The sequence below is a fragment of the Chrysemys picta genome, chromosome 1 (genome assembly GCF_011386835.1).
Source record: "Chrysemys picta bellii isolate R12L10 chromosome 1, ASM1138683v2, whole genome shotgun sequence".
Lineage (NCBI taxonomy): Eukaryota > Metazoa > Chordata > Testudines > Emydidae > Chrysemys > Chrysemys picta.
The window spans coordinates 231,221,757-231,240,757 of NC_088791.1; the positions used below are offsets into that span (position 1 = coordinate 231,221,757).

At 44.5% G+C, this 19,001-nt stretch overlaps 1 protein-coding gene across 6 annotated transcripts in view; it reads right to left on the bottom strand.

Annotated features, from left to right (window-relative positions):
* Positions 1-19,001, bottom strand: part of LOC101938142 (granulocyte-macrophage colony-stimulating factor receptor subunit alpha-like) — a 111,205-nt gene that overhangs the window by 8,818 nt on the left and 83,386 nt on the right. For 4 of the 6 annotated variants that reach the window (XM_065580793.1, XM_065580791.1, XM_065580792.1 and 1 more), the window contains 2 exons: positions 4,994-5,093; positions 771-861 (listed from right to left, as the gene is read on the bottom strand). In XM_065580793.1, coding sequence (XP_065436865.1) covers positions 771-861; positions 4,994-5,093 — 191 coding nt within the window. Of the gene's footprint in view, positions 1-770; positions 862-4,993; positions 5,094-5,723; positions 5,855-9,368; positions 9,405-19,001 lie in introns of those variants that run through there. The other 2 variants (XR_010597666.1, XR_010597667.1) reach the window with 2 other exon arrangements.

Below are 19,001 nucleotides of genomic sequence, written 5' to 3' on the forward strand. Positions count from 1 at the left end.
TTCAGGAGATTAACTAGAGATTTACCACTTGAGACTTCAGTTTATTCATTTAATGGTTAAAGATATTTAATGGAATTATTTCATTTTTCCCCTTTAATTTTTCTTTATAACCCCACCTCTTGGTTATCAGAGAGTTATCATTAAGAGGAAAACAACACTGGTACACCAGTATTATGATACCTCAAAGGCAAAATCAACATTACATTGTTTTGCAATGTAAAAGATGTTTTGAGAAAACAATACATTAATATCTTCCAGCTAAAAGCCAATCATGTTTATTTCAACACTATTGACGTGATGGTCAAGAGCTAAATGTCAACTAACCATGTCAAACTGAATAAAAGTAAAGGAGGTAATTTGAATACTGAACTTCTGTTTTTCTCCCAGACATGGTAAAGAAAAATAAAGTTATTCTCAGTCTGTGAACATCTCTCTGTTGTCTAGTTTTCTATTAACCCAAATAGATTGTAGAAGCAACACAGCAGGGCTGGCAAAAGAATTATCTTTATGTTTTGGCCCTAGTCACGTGACACTGGTCAGAATTACCTGTAATTGACCGGTCTCAATAGTCACTCAGCATTAGAATGGGAGAACCAGTGGGCTGGAACAATTGTGTAACAGTACACAACACTGAACAACAGCAAAGAAGAATTCACATCAAACTCTCTTAATGTTTATAAATTGAAATGCAAACCTCGACTTTTTGTGTCAGACTTTCCAGTCTGTGATAGATCCTTACAATCAACAAATTTTACATAAAGAAAACTTACCTGTATATTTTTATCAGATATTTGGAAAAGTTCATGAAATTTGTTTTTTGGTTGCGGAACGGGAGAAAACATTTTTTTCAAACTGCAGTATCTTTGGGAACAAAAAGAAATGGTGAAGAAGAAAAGATAGGTACAGAACATGCACAAATATTTTCTGTTCTATTACATGTTTGAGACATTTCTTATTTTCCCTTTTCAAGGTACAATGAATCAGTGGAGTAACTGAAAAATTATGCTTGGTTAGTGTAGAGTGGATTAACATCAATTAATTGTTTAGAATTTTGATTACTACTACTTGTAACTGGTTAAAAAAAACAAACCAGAAAGTCACTATCTTCTAATACTGAATAAGGATCTTGATTAGAATAAGGAAACCATTTTAGGCCTGATTCTCCATTGCCCTGAACTTTATGATGCAATTTACATCATTGCAAAGTAAATGTAAAATGCTATCACATAGAAATGATAGCAATTTACATTTATTTTGCATTAGTGTAAATAACCACACAGGTGCAGCACAATGGATAATTAGGCTCCTTATTAAAGCTCTTCTGTTTCACTTGGAGACCTTCTTCCCAAAACTTGCTCCACTGCCATCCGACTGACCTGGCTTCCTGCTACAGTGTTAAAGAAACAGTACAAATATTATTTGACAGGATTTAATATATAGGAAAGCATAGTTATAGACATGTCACTGATTTCACTACTCCAGGTGTTTACTTATATAAATTAGATTTCTAAAGTTTTGTGTCCCAAAAAGCTTGCAAAGACCATTTTTGTATGTAACTGCACCAAAAACTATGTTAAAAGAACATTATTAAGATTGCAAAGTCAAGCACTCCTAGGTTAGGAAATGCCAGAATTAAGGTTGCCTGGGCAATCTTAATTCTGCCCTCTTGTGTGCATTCATTACAATATAGTCTTTAATTACATAATCTCATATTATTTTGCAGAACTCCTGCCTCATTTAATTCACAGGATGGACCTCCTCAGGGTTGTAGTGAATGAGTCTATTGTGTGTAGGTTCCCTGGCTCATTTGTTGCAGAATTTGGAAAGTGTGCAGTGAATGAGGCAGGGCTCACAGGAAGAGAAAAGGTAGTCTCTTGGTTGAGGTAGTTGAATGATGCCCTCAAGAACTGAATTCTATCCCTGCCTCTGCCAGAGTTCCTATGAGATTCTGTGCTCACTTAAATCACAGCTGGTCACTAATTATGTGTTCCACTTTAAGAGTACCTGCCTTGAAATCCTTGGTCTGAGCTGCAGAAGTGCTGAGCGCTCACAACTGCAACTGAAGTCAATGGAAGCTTCACTTTCAACACATGAAGTTCTATATAACTCTTGAGTACTCTGAAAAAGAAGGTCCTAGCTGTCTCAGATTGAGCATCCAAAATTAGTGGTTAGTTATGACCTTAACCTCTCTGTGCCTCTTCTTCCCATCTGTAAAATGGGAATAAAATAGCCCCTTTCGTCTCACAGGGGTATTGTGAAAATAAATTCATTAATGTTTATGAAGCACTCTAGGGAAGGTACTATAGTAATGAGCACCATGTAAAAGCCTATTAAAAAATCAGTAATTCTGTCTTCATAGCAGGATTAGAATATTGTGCAGTAAAAAAGGCCTGGGGCTCACAGACTGAATAATGAGGATAAAATAAAATACTGACTAGTGGTTCATTAAATGTGCACCATTCTGTGCACTGAATGAGGCAGAGGTCCTGTGGAAAAAATGGTAGGTGATCATCAGGGCCAGCTCCAGGCACCCAAGCACATGCTTGGGGCGGCACCTGGTAAGGGGCGGCGGGGGAAGTGCGGCGCGTCATTCCGCGGGGAGTGCGGGCTCCGGTTGCGCGGGGCTCGGCGCGGGCGCGGCGCTGGAAGAGGGTTCCGGCGGCGCTTGGCGGGGGTGGGCTCCGGCGGCGCGGCGCTCGGCGGGGGGGGGCAGTGCGGGACTCGGTGCTGGGGGAGGGGGTTCTGCTGCGCGGCGCTCGGTGGGGGTGCGGCGCGGGCGCGGTGCTGGAGGGGGTTCCGGCGGCGCTTGGCAGGGGGCGGGCTCCGGCGGTGCGAGGCTCGGTGGGGGGGGGGCGTCGCGGGGCTCAGCGCTGGGGGGGGTTCCGGTGGCGCTCGGCGCAGGGGGCATGGGCTCCGGCACGCGGCGCTCGGCGGGGGGTTCCGGCGGCGCTCGGCGGGGGGGGGGGCGACGCGGCGCTCGGCTGTGGGGGTTGGGGGGCGGCGCTTTTTTTTGCTGCTTGGGGCAGCAAAAAAGCTAGAGCCGGCCCTGGTGATCATGCAATTAAAGACTGTATCATAATGCATATGCAGAAGGGTGATAAATCAAGGTTGTACAAGTTGCCATTTCCTAACTTCTGAGTGCTTGACTTTACCACACTAATGTGATTTAATGGATTTTTGGTGTGTAATTGCCTAAGTTTTTTAAAAAGCTAGTTGAAAAAAAAAAAAACAGAAATTCCATCATATGGCATCACACTGACATGGGTCGTCAGCGGGGTTGGAACCTTTCAACCTCCACCACATAGACCTGTGCCATTTCAGCTAATAGATAACTGATACCAACAGTAGGTTGTTATCCTCGGTAGACCAACATTAGAGGGAGATGAGACACTTTGCCAGTGGGGTTCACAGATTTTGCTGACAGCAAGGGAATGGTGAGACTCAGGGATCTTGGGTTCCATTTCAGGCTCTGGAAGGGAATGCTCTAGTGGGCACAGACTCTCTGCCCATCCCCCACAGGCTTTACCTCTTCTTCCCCATTCTCCCCAACCGGTCCCTCTCACAGTCCTATCTCTATCCCACCACTGGCTACCAGTCCCATTCTCCTCACTAGCCTGTCCCAGTCTCCACTCCTTAGGCATCTGATCCCAATCCCAGCCTCTTGGTCCAGTAAGACCTAGTCACTATCCTCTCCAACTCCCAGCCTCCTTGCCCAGCCATTACCAGTCCTCCCTCTCCTCATGCCTCAGTTCCTTGTCCCCAGTTGTCTTGCTCAGCCAGTCCCAGTTCCCTCCCCTGCTCCCAGTCTCTCTCCTGGGGCTTTTCGTCCAATCTCAATGTTCTCACCTCCCCTGGCTGCTTGTCCCAGTCTCATTGCCCTGTTAGCCCCAGTTCTCCTCCTGCAGCCAAGCTCATTGTCAGATCTCTCTCTCCCCTCCCCACACCTTCTCCTCATCCCACTGGTTTCCAATCCCAATCTCACCCAGCTTTCCATCCAATCTCAGTTTCCTTCCCACCCATTCTCTTCATCTTTCCCCCATTTCTCTCTTTGGCTCCCAGACCTAGTTTTGCCCAGCGAGGCCCAGTTTTTGCCCCCAACACTCTTTGTCCCAATCTATTCCCCCAGACTTCTCATGCAATGCCTTACACTGGGCTCTTGATCCCTCTGTATTTGAATCAGACTACTCCCTCTTCCATGTTGCCTGGGTGCTAGCAGGGTGTCACTGAGAGGACAGGGGAGACAGGCTCCCTGATCTCAGTTCTGGTGTTCAGCTCCACCTCAGCTCAGAGCAGCTGGGAGCAGCCATTATAGGGAATGAACCCCTGTAGTCTTGGTCTGGAGCATGCTCCAGTCACTCTGTGAGGATGGTGCATAGGCTATTGGGTCAGCATCACGAGCTGTGAGAGGCTCAAGCATGCAGGTGAGGGTCAAATCTTTAGAGATTTCAGCTGTTAAGCTCTGGCAAGGCCCTACTGAGCATGTACAAACCTCAATTATTCAAAAGCTTATAACTAGGCCAAATTTTTGCAATTTTCACAGCAACAGCAAAAGACACAGCCCTGGCACAAAGGGTACCAGTCTGCCACATTTCAAATCCCTGCTCCAAAGCATGGCTGCATCAGAAAGATGTCTTTATTTTTTTTTTGCAATGGACAAATCAGCATATTTTTCCTCGCCTAATTCTCTGAGATGACTGAACTGTTTTGGCGAAAGAAAGAAAGAAAGAAAGAAAGAAAGAAAGAAAGAAAGAAAGAAAGAAAATTCACCCTGATACAGCATGGAAAAGTTCTGTCCAAATGGTTTGGCAAAGTTATAAACAACTGAAAACAGGGGTCTTAGAATGGGAACCTTAATAAAAAGTGGTGGTACCAGTTCCCCCTAATATATTGCAATCCCTTTATAAATATCATCCTGAAAAAAAAAAAACAGGCAAAATTTAGACACTTAAAGTTGTTTTTGGGGGGTGTACCCATGTTTCACAAGAAGTTTTACCTTTTGCACAGAAAAAATATGACCAGTGCCACTGGGATTGTTCCAAATGCTATGAGGAGTAAAACAATCGTAGTCGTAAGAACTGCATCATCTGGGTTACCTTAAAGAAAGACAGTTATACATTTTTTGCAAATTAAGATGAGCACACATGGCTATGTCAAATAGCTGCTTAGATGACTAATAGCAATGAATGCCAGCATAATAAGCCTTCTTGTAATCTGAACTACCTTTCAGTCTGATACTTTACTGAGTAAAGGACTGAGGAGCAGATAGAATTTATAAATCCAACAGAAGCATAGATCAACCAGGGCCATGGAGCCCAGGAGTTTTGAGGACTCCATCAGAAGACAAAAGAGGAGGAGAACAGGGATGAGGATACAGAGAATGAGGATGAGTAGGAGAGGACAGGGAGGTGGAAAAAGAGACGACAACAATGAGCTGGTGGCAAAGGAAAATGTGTTTATGATATGCCACACTCATCACTTGGTAGCTGAGCCCTTATTGCTGTTTTAGTCTTAACTCTTTCTGGCATTCATTACCATAGTATTTGAGTGCTTCCCAAGTATTAAAAGGTACATAATAATCTCCCTCACTTCCTTCTCAGCAGGAAGAAATAAAATATTTGAATGGAATTAAGATTGGTTTCTGTCTGTGAAGGTGAGACAGTAAGTGAAACAGACAGGTAATTACCGAGGGAAAATTAAATAAAAGAAATACTCAACATCCTTACCAAATTCAATGGGCTCACTCCATTCCCCCCAATTCTGGCTTACGAGACATGCATCTCCCTTTGCTCTGATTTGCAAGGTGTACTTTTTTTTTCACGTTGTAATTCTGAAATGTGTAGCTTGTTCCTGTTACCTAAAAACAAGGCAATTATTAGTATTATTATTAATAATAATAACAATAAGTATTATGGTAGTGCCTAAGGGCCAGCCAAGAATGCAGCCCCATTGTGCTAGACACTGTACAAACACAGAATAGTTAGACTAAGTACTTGTCTTCATTGTATATGTAGATGTTAATAACATGAAAGTTTTCATTTGTTGATCCCAGCTTTACAAAGAGTATCTTTGTGCCTGCTTATGGAAACAGAATATGGTTGTGACACACTGTACCTCAAAATGGCACCCTGAAACCCCCATATTCATCATTCATATGTAGTTGTGATATTTCATACAAAGCATGCCATATAAGATATCATATGAAAGGTCATGATCTGCTGAAACCCCTTGTTCTGTCTAAATATGTATATCATCAGTGTGTATGAAGTTATGAGATTTTGCTGTAGGGTTACTGAAATATGCTGTAAAATTGCTAGTGACATACAAAGGACTCCTGCCCAGGAGGGTGTTCAATGACCATTAATCAGCCAGGGACTTATTATCAAGGGATTTACAGTTCAATGACAGTTGCCCAAGCACCACACAATGGGGACAGCTCAACTCTATGATTCAGTTGCACAAGGCCACACCAGGGGGATTGCTCAACACAGTAACTCAGCAAAGCCCACCAGGACATGTTTGGGCAAGTGTCTTCTAGGCACTTGGACTGAGGATATAAAATAGGGGATAGTGGCAGCATGCCTTTGCCTTTCTCCTCCCCCACCTAAGCTTGGAGCAACAAGAACGCTGAGATGCCCTCCCAATGTCAACAAGAACGCTGAGAAGATGTCCTCCCAATGCTATTCACTGTCTCTGCTAGACATTACTGTGTTTGAGTCCACCCAATAGCTCATATATATCGTAAAGACCTACACTACTTTATGTTACTAGGATTTAGTTCCTTTAAGATATGGTTGTGCTAACTCTTGGATGCCTTTCTGGATTGAGTACACAGGTCAGATTCCTGTTAAAGTGAATAACTTGGCATATATTGGAACCCCAGTCAATAAGATACTGAGGCTCCTAGACAGCTTTTCTTTGTCTAATTTAAACTATCCTAAAGTTTTGGTGTTGGGTTTTATGTTATTTATTTTCTACCAGACATGGGAAAGTATTGCAAAAAACAGAACAAAATTTGTTTCCCATCTTTTGCAAAACGACATCAAAGTATGATAAAGAGACAGAATTTATTTTATTTGTATTAGTGTGTATGTGAAACCAATAGAAAATGGAAAGTTTTGAAAGGTGTATGGAAAGTTAGATAATGTCCTACCTTTGAATGAAGTGCTAGGGCAGTAGTTTTCAATCTGTGGTCTGTGGACTCCTTGGGGTCTGAAGATTATGTCTAAGGGGTCTGTGAAAGGTTGTCATTACCATAGAACAGTAATTTTCAACCTGTGGGTCTGCAAACTATGTCTAAGATTTCCAAGAGAGGTCTCCATTTAAAAATTGTTAAGGGTCAATCCAGATTACATAAATCCTTGATTCTGACCTAACAGTTTAGAATATGATATATTTAAGAAAACTGATACATAAAGATACCTTGTATCTTGTACTGTGACACTGAGCCAGTGAGGGTTAAGCAAAATGAGCAGGCTAAGTGACCCAAAATCAACCTTAAGGACATATTAGACAAGTATTGAAATGGTAAACAGTGCCAGTCCTTCTAGATACACCTCTACCCCGATATAACGTGACCCAATATAACATGAATTCGGATATAATACGGTAAAGCAGTGCTCCGGGGGGGGAGGGAAGGGTGGGACTGCGCACTCCGGTGGATCAAAGCAAGTTCGATATAACGCGGTTTCACCTATAACTCGGTAAGATTTTTTGGCTCCCGAGGACAGCGTTATATTGAGGTAGAGGTGTAGTTATCAAAACCATGTTAAAGTAGACTAAATTCTTTGAAATGTAAACCTATATTGTTAGAGAATTAGAAGAAGATACTGAGTGTATTTGTCTGTGTTTGCCTAGATCTTGTTAGATGTTAAAAATGTGACCAGATTAGCTTGTGGATGCTAAACGTCTGTTCCTGTCTGTTAATATAGTCTATTGATTCAGGGATGAAAAAGGAATATTAACATTTAGATGAAATTTGGGGTGTAATAATACCATTATCTTTATTTCTCTTTGAAATTTGTAGTAAACTACCTATGAACTACTTGAATGGTTAATTACCTTATGCTAATGAATGCAGCTAGTTACCAATGTGTGCCTAGGAAATAGAGATTTACTTCAAAACAACAATGTATATTACCTCTTCTTCATCCAAGGAATGCCTGCTGTGTCATAGCCTGCTAGCGAACTATAAAAGAACTCTCAGATCTGCTTAAACTTCGTCAGCAGAAGTTCAAGCTACAGGACTGAGATCTCCAGATACCCTGGGCTGTCCCTGCAAATTCTTATGGAAGAATTTGAACAAACTCTATACATGGACTGGCTATTGGACTATAATCTATTAAACTGATTCTGGAAAGACTTTTTGCAAATCAACAACTGAAATGGGGGTAGTGCAGGACCAGCTGTTAGAACCATGCAGGTACTGCCAGGCCATGTTACAGTAGGCACGTGACATCCCCTGCATATGACACCTACGGAGAGAAAGGACATTGGCTCGGATATTAGCCCAATTCTACTGGCCAGATATACACTATGAAGTGAGAGAATGTTGTTCCCTGTGAAATATTAACAGACCAAGGGACTAATTTCATTTCCCAACTGATGCAGGAATTATGCTCCCTTCTGAAGGTCAAGTGCCTTAAAATCTCCAGGTACCCTGGACTGGTCCCTGCAAATTCTTATGGAAGAATTTGAACAAACTCTATACATGGACTGGCTATTGGACTATAACCTATTAAACTGATTCTGGAAGGACTTTTTGCAAATCAACAGCTCACCATTTCTGCTATGAAACTGACCTAAAACTTTATTCATATTTATATGTATAATGATCTTTTAACCAAAGTAACTTTTTCTTTTCTTTTTAAATAAATCTTAAATTAGCTAATAAGAATTGGCTGTAAGCGTGTACTTGTGTAAAATCTGAAATATTCATTGACCTGGTGGTTAATGTGTCCAATCTCTTGGGACTGATAGAACTTCATATATGGTGAATAAAATTTTAAGTAATCCTCACCATATTTGACAGACTTGGCTGTCTGGGTGGGAGCCAAAGGCTGGATTGCTTAAGGGGACTTCTATTTTAGCTTCTTGGTAACCAGTATGGTATTACAGAAGCTGCTTGGTCTAATTTGTTAAACCTAATTAGAAGAATAAACCATTGGTTTTGGGGATTCTGCCCCATTCTTTGCAGTTGGCTCCAATTAAGCAATCTCAGTATGACCCCTCCAGTGACCACGGTCACAGCTACTTGAGTGTTATACTGACACCAAAATTATTTAGGCACTAGTAACAATATTTTACACTGCACTAGACTAAATGCTAAGCTGGGACAAGACCATATTTTAGTATGGGAAGAGAATAGTTACCGTAGGACACTCATTGCTGCTTTCCTTGGGATTGGCCTGCAAAACAAAGAAAAACCTTTATTATTTTATTATTTGTTTTGCTACCCTGTAGTAATCCATTTCTTTCTTTCTTCTCCTTTTTGATTATTTACTTGCTAGCTTGGTTCAGAAGAAGGTGCAACTAGAATTTACAATATCTAAGATTCCAATATTATGTAATGAGTTTCCTCCTATCACATACAGATATCCTTGGTTGTAATTAATGACTGGCAAACCTGGGGAGTCTGCTCCAATAACTCTCCTGAGTTTGTTTTCTTATTCAAAGTTTGGGCTTCTTGCATTTCAGGTTAAAAAAGAAAGGAAACTTAAATCTTCTTTCTTCCTTCCTTCCTTCCTTCGACAAGCAATTGCATGATGCTGGTGCTGAAATAAAGTCTCCCTCACCCTTGCCCTGTTTAACTGTGGCATCACAAAGGAAGAAGAGGCTGAGGCTGAGGCAAAGGCTGGTTCCTTGGGTTCCATATGTGGCTACTCTTGTTTGCCTTTTGTTCTTTCTTCTGTAAGCATGGGCTGAGTGAGTTCTCCCCTGACATGTAGTGATGCACAGAGAAAAGGACTTCAGGAGCAAACAATGTTTGCATAGACATACCTACTTAGTATTGTGCTTAGCGTGCCCTGATGGAGGAAGCCATCCTAAACAGAACCTCACTTGCTAAGCAGAGGGTAGGGATGCCAAATCCCAGTCATGAAAAGAATGAATGAGGCCAGGTGTTCCTACTATGTGCTGTGGACTCTGCTTGAAGAGTTCTGGACATTATTTGATTGTGAATATGAGCAAATGACCCCCATAAATGGAGAAGAGACAGAGTCACAGGGAGGCAATCAATACCCGCACTCAAGAAGGAGTGCTTGTATCTAATCTAATGGGGGTAGTGCAGGACCAGCTGTTAGAACCATGCAGGTACTGCCAGGCCATGTTGCAGTAGGCACGTGACATCTCCTGCATATGACACCTACGGAGAGAAAGGACATTGGCTCGGATATTAGCCCAATTCTACTGGCCAAACATACACTATGAAGTGAGAGAATGTTGTTCCCTGTGAAATATTAACAGACCAAGGGACTAATTTCATTTCCCAACTGATGCAGGAATTATGCTCCCTTCTGAAGGTCAAGTGCCTTAAAATCTCCAGGTACCCTGGACTGGTCCCTGCAAATTCTAATGGAAGAATTTGAACAAACTCTATACATGGACTGGCTATTGGACTATAACCTATTAAACTGATTCTGGAAGGACTTTTTGCAAATCAACAGCTCACCATTTCTGCTATGAAACTGACCTAAAACTTTATTCATATTTATATGTATAATGATCTTTTAACCAAAGTAACTTTTTCTTTTCTTTTTAAATAAATCTTAAATTAGCTAATAAGAATTGGCTGTAAGCGTGTTCTTGGATAAAATCTGAAATATTCATTGACCTAGTGGTTAATGTGTCCAATCTCTTGGGACTGATAGAACTTCATATATGGTGAATAAAATTTTAAGTAATCCTCACCATATTTGACAGACTTCAAATTCTGGCCAGACATACACTATGAAGTGAGAGAATGTTGTTCCTCCTGTCTATAGTGTCAACTATCTAGCAGTAGAGGGATCACCAAGGCACCCATGGTCCCTCTGCCCTTGATTGCAATCCGCCTTAAAAAGAATAGGGGTGGACATGGTTGAACCCCCAGAAAAAACTGCAGCAGGGCATCACTATATACTAGTGATCATAGTCAGGTATCCAGAGGCTCTTCCTCTCCGCTCCCCGAAAGCAACAACTATAGCTCCAGAGCTCTTGAAGCTCTTCTCACAGGTAGGGTTTCCCTGTGAAATATTAACAGACCAAGGGATTAATTTCATTTCCCAACTGATGCAGGAATTATGCTCCATTCAGAAGGTCAAGTCCCTGAGGACCTCGGTGTACCATCCACAAACGGCCAGTCTAGTAGAACTGTTTCATAAGACCCTGAAGGGGATGTTGATGCCCTTTGTCACAACAACCCCAAGCTGTGGGACTGGCTACTCCTACCACTTCTATTTGTCACAAGGGAGGTCCCACAAGCCTCTAAGGGGTTCTCTCCATCTGAGTTGCTATATGGTCACCAACTGTGGGGCATGTTGGACCTGTTGCAAGAAGGGTGAGAAAAAGAAGATGTGGGGGCCTTAAACACGACCCAATATATCTTTCAGTTAAGGGAGCAATTCAGAAACAGAAGGATGTTTGCCAGAGAGAAGTTGAGGAATATCCAGCACACCCAGGAACAATTACAATAAGGGGGCTATAGACTTTTCAGCCAGGTGATCATGTTCTTCTTCTGCTGCCCTCAGCCAAGTCTAAATCAATGGCCTGATGGCAGGGTCCATTCAAAGTGGTCAGGAAGGCAGGGCCTATGGACTATGAGATCAAACTACCCGGGAGGAGGAAGGAAATCAAGGTCTACTATGTGAAATCAAGGTCTACTATGTGAAACTTCTCAAACCTTGTAGAGCCCTGCTGATAACTCCTTCAAGCAAAACCAGAATTGGGACCCCAGGGGCCTAGCGGCGAAGCTCCAGCAACAGTACCAGGTGATGAAAGACTCTCCCCTGCACAAAGGAAACAAATTCTCTCAGTAATTGGGGACTTTTTTGCGGTGTTCTGCCACCACCTGGGGAGAACACGATTGGTTCAACATCACCTAAAGACTACCCCAGGCCAGATAGTCCAAGAGAACCCTAGACCCTTATCACGAAGGATATGGGAAATGGTCTGAGAGGAAGTACAAGTGCTAAAGATGGGGATGATTATAGAATCCAAAAGTGAATGGAGGTGCCCCATAATTCTAGTTCCCAAGCCAGACAGTATGGTTTGATTCTGCATTGACTTCAGGAAGGTCAGCGCCAACACAAAATTCTACGCCTACCCAATGCCAAGGGTGGATGAGTTATTAGAATGGCTGGAACCAGCGAAGCACCTGAGCAGTATCGACGTGACAAAGGCTTACTGGCAGATCCCCTTATCCCCATGCTCACAAGAGAAAATGGCTTTGTCCACCCCTTTTGGGCACTTCCAATATAAGACCATGGTTTTTGGCCTCCACGGAACTGTTGCTACCTTCCAACGGCTTATTAATAAGATCTTCAATCCCACCATCAATATGCTGCAGCATACATCATCAATATCATCTACAGTACCACCTGGGAAGACCACTTACAGCATTTATAGGAGGTGTTAAAAGCGCTATAGGAGGTATGACTTACAGCCAACCTGGCGAAATGTAAGGTGGCTATGAGCGAAGTGACCTATTTGGGGTACTGTGTAGGACAGGGGTGGGCAAACTTTTTGGGCCGAGGGCCACATCTGGGTGGGGAAATTGTATGCAGGGCCGGGGCCGGTGGTTGGAGTGCGGGAGGGAGTACGGGGTGTGGGAGGGGCTCAGGGTAAGGAATTGGGGCAGAGGAGGGGTGCGGAGTGCAGGAGGGGACTCAGGGCATGGGTTCAGGTGCAGGAGGGGTGCGGGCTGTGGCAGGGGGCTCAGGGCAGGGGGTTGGGGTGCACAGGGGTGCAGGGTGCAGCAGGGAGCTCAGGGCAGGGGGTTGGGGTGCAGGAGGGGTGCGGAGTGTACGAGGGGGCTCAGAGCAGGGAGTTGGGGGGCAGGAGGGGTACGAGGTGCAGGCAGGGGGCTTAGGGCAGGGAGTTTGGGGGTGGGGTGCAGGAGGGGTTCAGGCTCCGGCCCAGAGCCGCTTACCTAAAGCGGCTCCGGGGTGGCAGCAGTGCGCACCGGGGCTGGTGCAGGCTCCCTGCACGCCTGCCCTAGCCCCGGCCTCACGCTGCTCCTGGAAGCGCTGTGGCCCCTGAGGGTGGGGGGGTGGAGGGCTCTGTGTGCGCTGCCCTTGCCGCACCTCCAGGTACCTCCCCCGAAGCTCCCATTGGCTGCGGTTCCCCATTCCCAGCCAATGGGAGCCGCGGGGGGTGGTGCCAGAAGCCAAAGGCAATGCACACGGAGTCCTTAGCCCTCCCTCCCCCAGGGCAATACTGCGGTCCGGATCCAAAACCCTGAGGGGCTGGATCCGGCCCGCGGGCCGTAGTTTGCCCAAGCCTAGCATAGGAGGTGGTCAATAAGGTCTAGGCATGTCCCGTCCCCCAGAAAAAGAGGCAAGTCAGACCTTTTCTTGGCCTAGCAGGATATTACCAGAGGTTTAGCCCCAACTTAGCCTCAATTGCAGCCCCACTTATGGACTTCATAAAAGGCAACAACCCTAAGAAAATCCATTGGGATGGGAACTGCAAGGAAGCGTTCAGAGAACTGAAAACATGAATATGCCAGGCAGCCATGCTCTTCAGCCCTGCTTTTTTCTTGGGAATTCATATTACACACTGATGCCTTGGACATCAGTCTCAGCGCTGTCCTTTCACAAGACTTCAAAGGGGGAGAACACTGTGTCCTTTATCTAAATAGGAAGCTATTCACAAGGGAAAAGTAGTACTCCATTATTGAAAAGGATGCATTCTCTATCAAATGAGCAGTAGAAGCCCTAAGGTATTACTCGTTGCATAACCCCTTTTCCCTGATCACTGATCATGCGCCCCTATGCTGGGTCCAGTCTATGAGGGATACGAACCCTCGTTCAACCTTATTGTTTCTGAGTACAATAGTGGGTGGGAAAGGACCATGCTCACGCAGATTTCTTTTCACAGATCGGGGATGGAGACAACTCAACCCCGAATATTTTTCCCATCTTGAGGGGTAGGGTATGTGAAGGGACATGTCCTCACCCTGGTATGGAAGAGGCTAACTATCTCCTCTGTGCCTGTTCCACACTAACAAGACACACCTGCAAGGCTTGTTCAGCCTGGAGTGGGAGGAGCTTAAGAGGGAAACCTACCACAGGAAGGGACAGTAAAAAGGAAGAAGGTTGCTCCAGCCAGAGACTGTTGGCAACAGAGGGAGTCCAGCTGAGGAGGAGACTCAGACAGCCGCAAGATGCACAGCTCCCAAAGCCGCCCTGACTGATGGTAAAGCAATACACTCCAGGAAGAAGGGTAGAAGGTAAACCCCATGACAGGGCAATCGATTCTGAGAGACTGAGCCTTTAGAGCTGACTCTCTAGGGGCCGCCTGAAAGGCTGATCCTTGTTCCAGCCAGAGCTTCCCCTCTTGTAAAGGGAATGGAAGAACAGGAGCCAAACTTCAGCTTGTGGGTGGTAGGCATAAGAACATAAGGCTGCAGAGAGATTCCCCAAAGGTTGGCAACTGTGGGAGAAACCTATAAATGTAATTCAGATTTAATTGCTAATATTGAGGGAACAAGGTACTGGTTTTCTAACCTGGTAGAAAGAGCAAGGGAGAAAGGGGCTCTAACCTTGGTGGAAGGAAAAGCCAATGGGTGGAGTCCAAGGGTGCCAGAACCTTTGCAGAAGTAAAGGGACCACGGCCAAAGTGCCCCCTTCCTCTTCACGACTGGCTGCTCTGGTGATGAGCCAGCTCCACTGTCTTCTGGCACCACAATTCCTGGTGGGCAATAGGTTTAATCAGAGAACCACCCACAGCAGAATCTATTATTCTGCGGTGAACAAGAAATCTGTGGGGGACATGAATTCTCTGTTTGTTTCTTTTGTTAAAAAGGGTGAGGGGCATGGCCCTGGCCCTTCCCAGGTCCGGTGCTAGTGGAATCCACTGATCTACTGGTGTGGAAGATCATAAAAGAGACTTGAGAGGTGCTGATGTGAGTCCATGCTGGCACAGAGGAAACCCTCTAATTTTAGGGACACTGGAGTACAATGGTCCACCATTGCAGTCTTAGAAGTAAGGACTTTGAAGATTAGTTTTTGCTTTTTCCTATAGGTGGATGAGGAGAACTTGATTTAATGCTGCTGTTTCAGCACTGACTTCAAGGAAGGGTCTTTGAAAGATGTTCTGGGTGGGTGGGGGGATGGAGGAGGGAGAAGCAGAGTGGGAGTGTTGGCCTAACCGAGTCCAGGCAAGGCAGCCTACCCTTAGGAAAGTGAGGGAGGCTGCCAGAGGCCATTGCATTGTGGAAAAAGGAAGGCTGCCAGAGATTGGCAAGATGTTGTCTGAGAGAAAGAATGCAGTCTTCAAGGAGAGCCCAAGAAATGGAGATGGGTCCAAGCTGCAAAGTTCAGAGACAGATCCAAACCTCCCTAAAGTTGGAGGATGACTGGATCTAAGGTTTTAATCTGGGTCTCTCTTTACAAGGAAACAGTTAAAATCAGACAGTACTTAGAAACAGTCATGCTGAAGCATAGCATAACACAAGCTCTCTCACTTAGGATTCTAGGCTGCCATCATGTGGTCATTTTATTTCATTATTTCAAAGATAAAGTAACTTAAATCTGCTCATCTTTGTGCTGGAGCACAGCAACTGGCCCTCTCTACTGTGCACTGTACTAGGACTGGTAGGCTGAAGATCTAAATTTCACTTTCAACAGGATTAAATTTCTCCCTTAATTTTATATAATTATCCTTTGGTGTGATACTGTGCCCTTCTAGTTCACATTTTCCTGTTATGCTCTGGCACTGAGTTCCTTTTATATAACATTCGAAGGGCCCAATCCTTAAACCAATGGGAATTTTGCCTCAGTAAGTACTGAGGACTGATCTACACTGAAAAATTAGGTTGATCTATCTACATCGTTCAGCGTGTGAAAAACATACACACCCAATTTCTGTAGTTTGTTCAACCTAGCCCCTGGTGTAGACTCGACTAGGCTGATGGAAGAAATCTTCTGTCAAGCTAGCTACCACCTCTTGGAGGGGTGACAATCCCCATCAGTTGCTGTAGGACGTGTCTTCACTACTGCAGCTCCATAGCTGTGCAGCTGGAGTGTCTGTAACTGCTGAGCTCCAGTTCATTTGCAAATTTGACACCATCAGATCAGGATTAAACAAAGACTGTGAATGGCTATCCAACTACAGAAGCAGTTTCTCCTCCCTTGGTGTTCACACCTCAACTGCTAGCAGAGCACCTCACCCTCCCTGATTGAACTAACCTCGTTATCTCCACACTGATTTATACCTGCCTCTGGAGATTTCCATTACTTGCATCTGAAGAAGTGAGGTTCTTACCCACGAAAGCTTATGCTCCCTATACTTCTGTTAGTCTCAAAGGTGCCACAGGACCCTCTGTTGCTTTTTACAGATTCAGACTAACACGGCTACCCCTCTGATACTGTAACATAGAGAAGCACCGAGCCCTTTATATTTAAATGATTACCTCCAGGCATCTTTGATTTCCCTCTTTCAATCTAAGTTCCCTAACTGAATACTTTATTAACTGTCTACTTTTACTGACTTGCTTTACTGGTTAACAGAGATGCAAACCCCATTGACCAACTTCAATCCTGAGCTACTCCCATCAGAATCAATGAGAGCTATACCCTCTGTTCCCAGGGCTGAATTTGGGCTTATGAACGTCACATCACAGCCTTGATTCTACCTTGCTCCAAGTTCCAGCTAGTTGTAGTAACCCAGTACACAGTTAGCATCACACCAGTGGAATACAGAAGGCATTAAAAGGTTGGTTAATTAGCGCAAATCCCTGTCTCCTGGAACAAACTCTTATGAGCAATTGATCTCAAGTGGAATAAAAGTATAGTCCATACAAAAAGCTACTTTAAAAGAATGTTAAATGTACAAAATGAAGCAATGAAAATGTCAAAGTTTGTCTATACCATAGTCTTTATAATGGAAATACAAACACATAGGTACATTCCTGACACAAAGGACACTTACAAAGTCAAGCACTCAAAATTTAGGTAACACAAAAATGAAAGTGCCTGTGCAAACTTAATTTGCCCCATTTGTAGTATGCATTATGATACAGTCTTTAATTATTGATCATTACTAGACCAGCACTAGAAGGGGATGGGAGACTTTACCAGTGAGTTTCTCAGACAATTGCTGATGGCAGAAGAATGTGGAGACTCTGGGATCATGGGTTTCATTGCAGGCTCTGGAGGCGAGTGGTTTCTTTTTAATGGACAAAGACTCTTCTGCCCATTCCCCACAAACATGACCCATTCTGCCCTTCCCCCTCTAACCTATGCGAGTCCTGTAGACCCCCCACACTGGCTCTTATCCCAGTCCCATTCTGCTCACCTAGTCAATCCCAGTGTCCACTCTTCAGGCTTCTGATCCCAATCCCAGGCTCATGGCCTAGTAGGTCCTACTCTCACACATCTCCTACCCCAAAACTCCCCCACACCCAGTCCTAGTTTTCTGCCCTGCTCCCAGACCCAGTCTTCTCCTTGCCCAACCATTCCCAGGTCCTTTCCTGACTCCCTGATCTGTCTGTCTCTCCCTGCAGCCTCTAGTCACCCACACACTCACATTCCCCATCCCTGATGCTTCCCAGTTCCAGTCTTCATTCCTGTGCTTCTCATCCACTCTTACCTCCCATGGTTCCTTATCCCAGTCTCTTTGCACAGCCAATCCCAGTTCTCACCTTGCACTCCAACTCATTGTCTGATCTGTCTCTGCTCCCTTCACAACCTCCTTCTCTCTGCCCCATTGTTTCCTAGTCCCAGTCTCCTTTCATCCAGTCTCAGTCCTTCCCCCTACCCACACACACACTCTTTCTTCCCCCACCTGTTTTCCTCTCTGACTGTGAGACTGAGTCTCCTTGCACAGCAAGTTCCAGTCTCCTCCCTGCAGGGTCCTTGTCCCAACCTACTCCCCCAGACCTCCCCTACAATGCCTTGGGTTGGGCTCTTGTGGCCTCTGCATTTGAATCAGATGGCCTCTTCCTCCTCCACACTGGCAGGGGTGCACTGAGAGCACAGGAAAGGCAGATGCCCAGCTCTCAGTTCCAATGTCCAGTCCCACTCTGCCTGGAGCAGTCGGGAGCAGCCATAACCTCATAGCCCTGCGCTTGAACATGCTCAGCAGCTCTGTGGGGATGGCACATGCACAGCCTAGTCAAAATTAGGAGCTCTGAGAGGCTCAGATATGCTCAGTGATTCCAGAATTTAGCGAGTCTCTACTGTGCAAGTACAAACTGTGATTTTTCAAAGGCTTCTCCCTGGTCAAATCTGGGCAGATAGTCACAGGGATGGTAAAAGGCACATCCTGACACAAAGGACACCCGTTGCCAAATGTCAAGTCCCTGGTCCAAATAATGGTGGCCTCGAGTTTCCAAAGAAAAGATTGCTAGAATTCTTTTAATATTGAAAAACTGTATTTTTCTCCAGTCTTGTTCTGAACTATTTTGGCTAATACCTGCTATGGAAAATTTCAGCCCAAACAGTTAAAGTTTTGCAAAGTTATAAGTAACCAAAACAAGGTCTTAGACCGGGAAGTGTCGGGCAACCTTAATAATAGGTGGTGCTATTAACCTTGCCTATAATATTGTACGGGTTGTCATTGCACAAAGACGTATTTGAAGGTCGGGATGAGTTAAATTAGTGAATCAATCATCTAGTGACCTGCACTCTTAGGGATAAAAGCTTTAAGAAGCTGTTTTCAGATCCCAGGATAATGAATGGCATTGTAAGCTGGGGTTTTCACCTGTTCCAGTGGACAGCAAATTGTAGTGTTTAGTTCTCTCCACTGTCTCTGTGGATGGATGCTGTTGGATCTGAGTTCAGAAAAGTAATCGCTGTGATAGG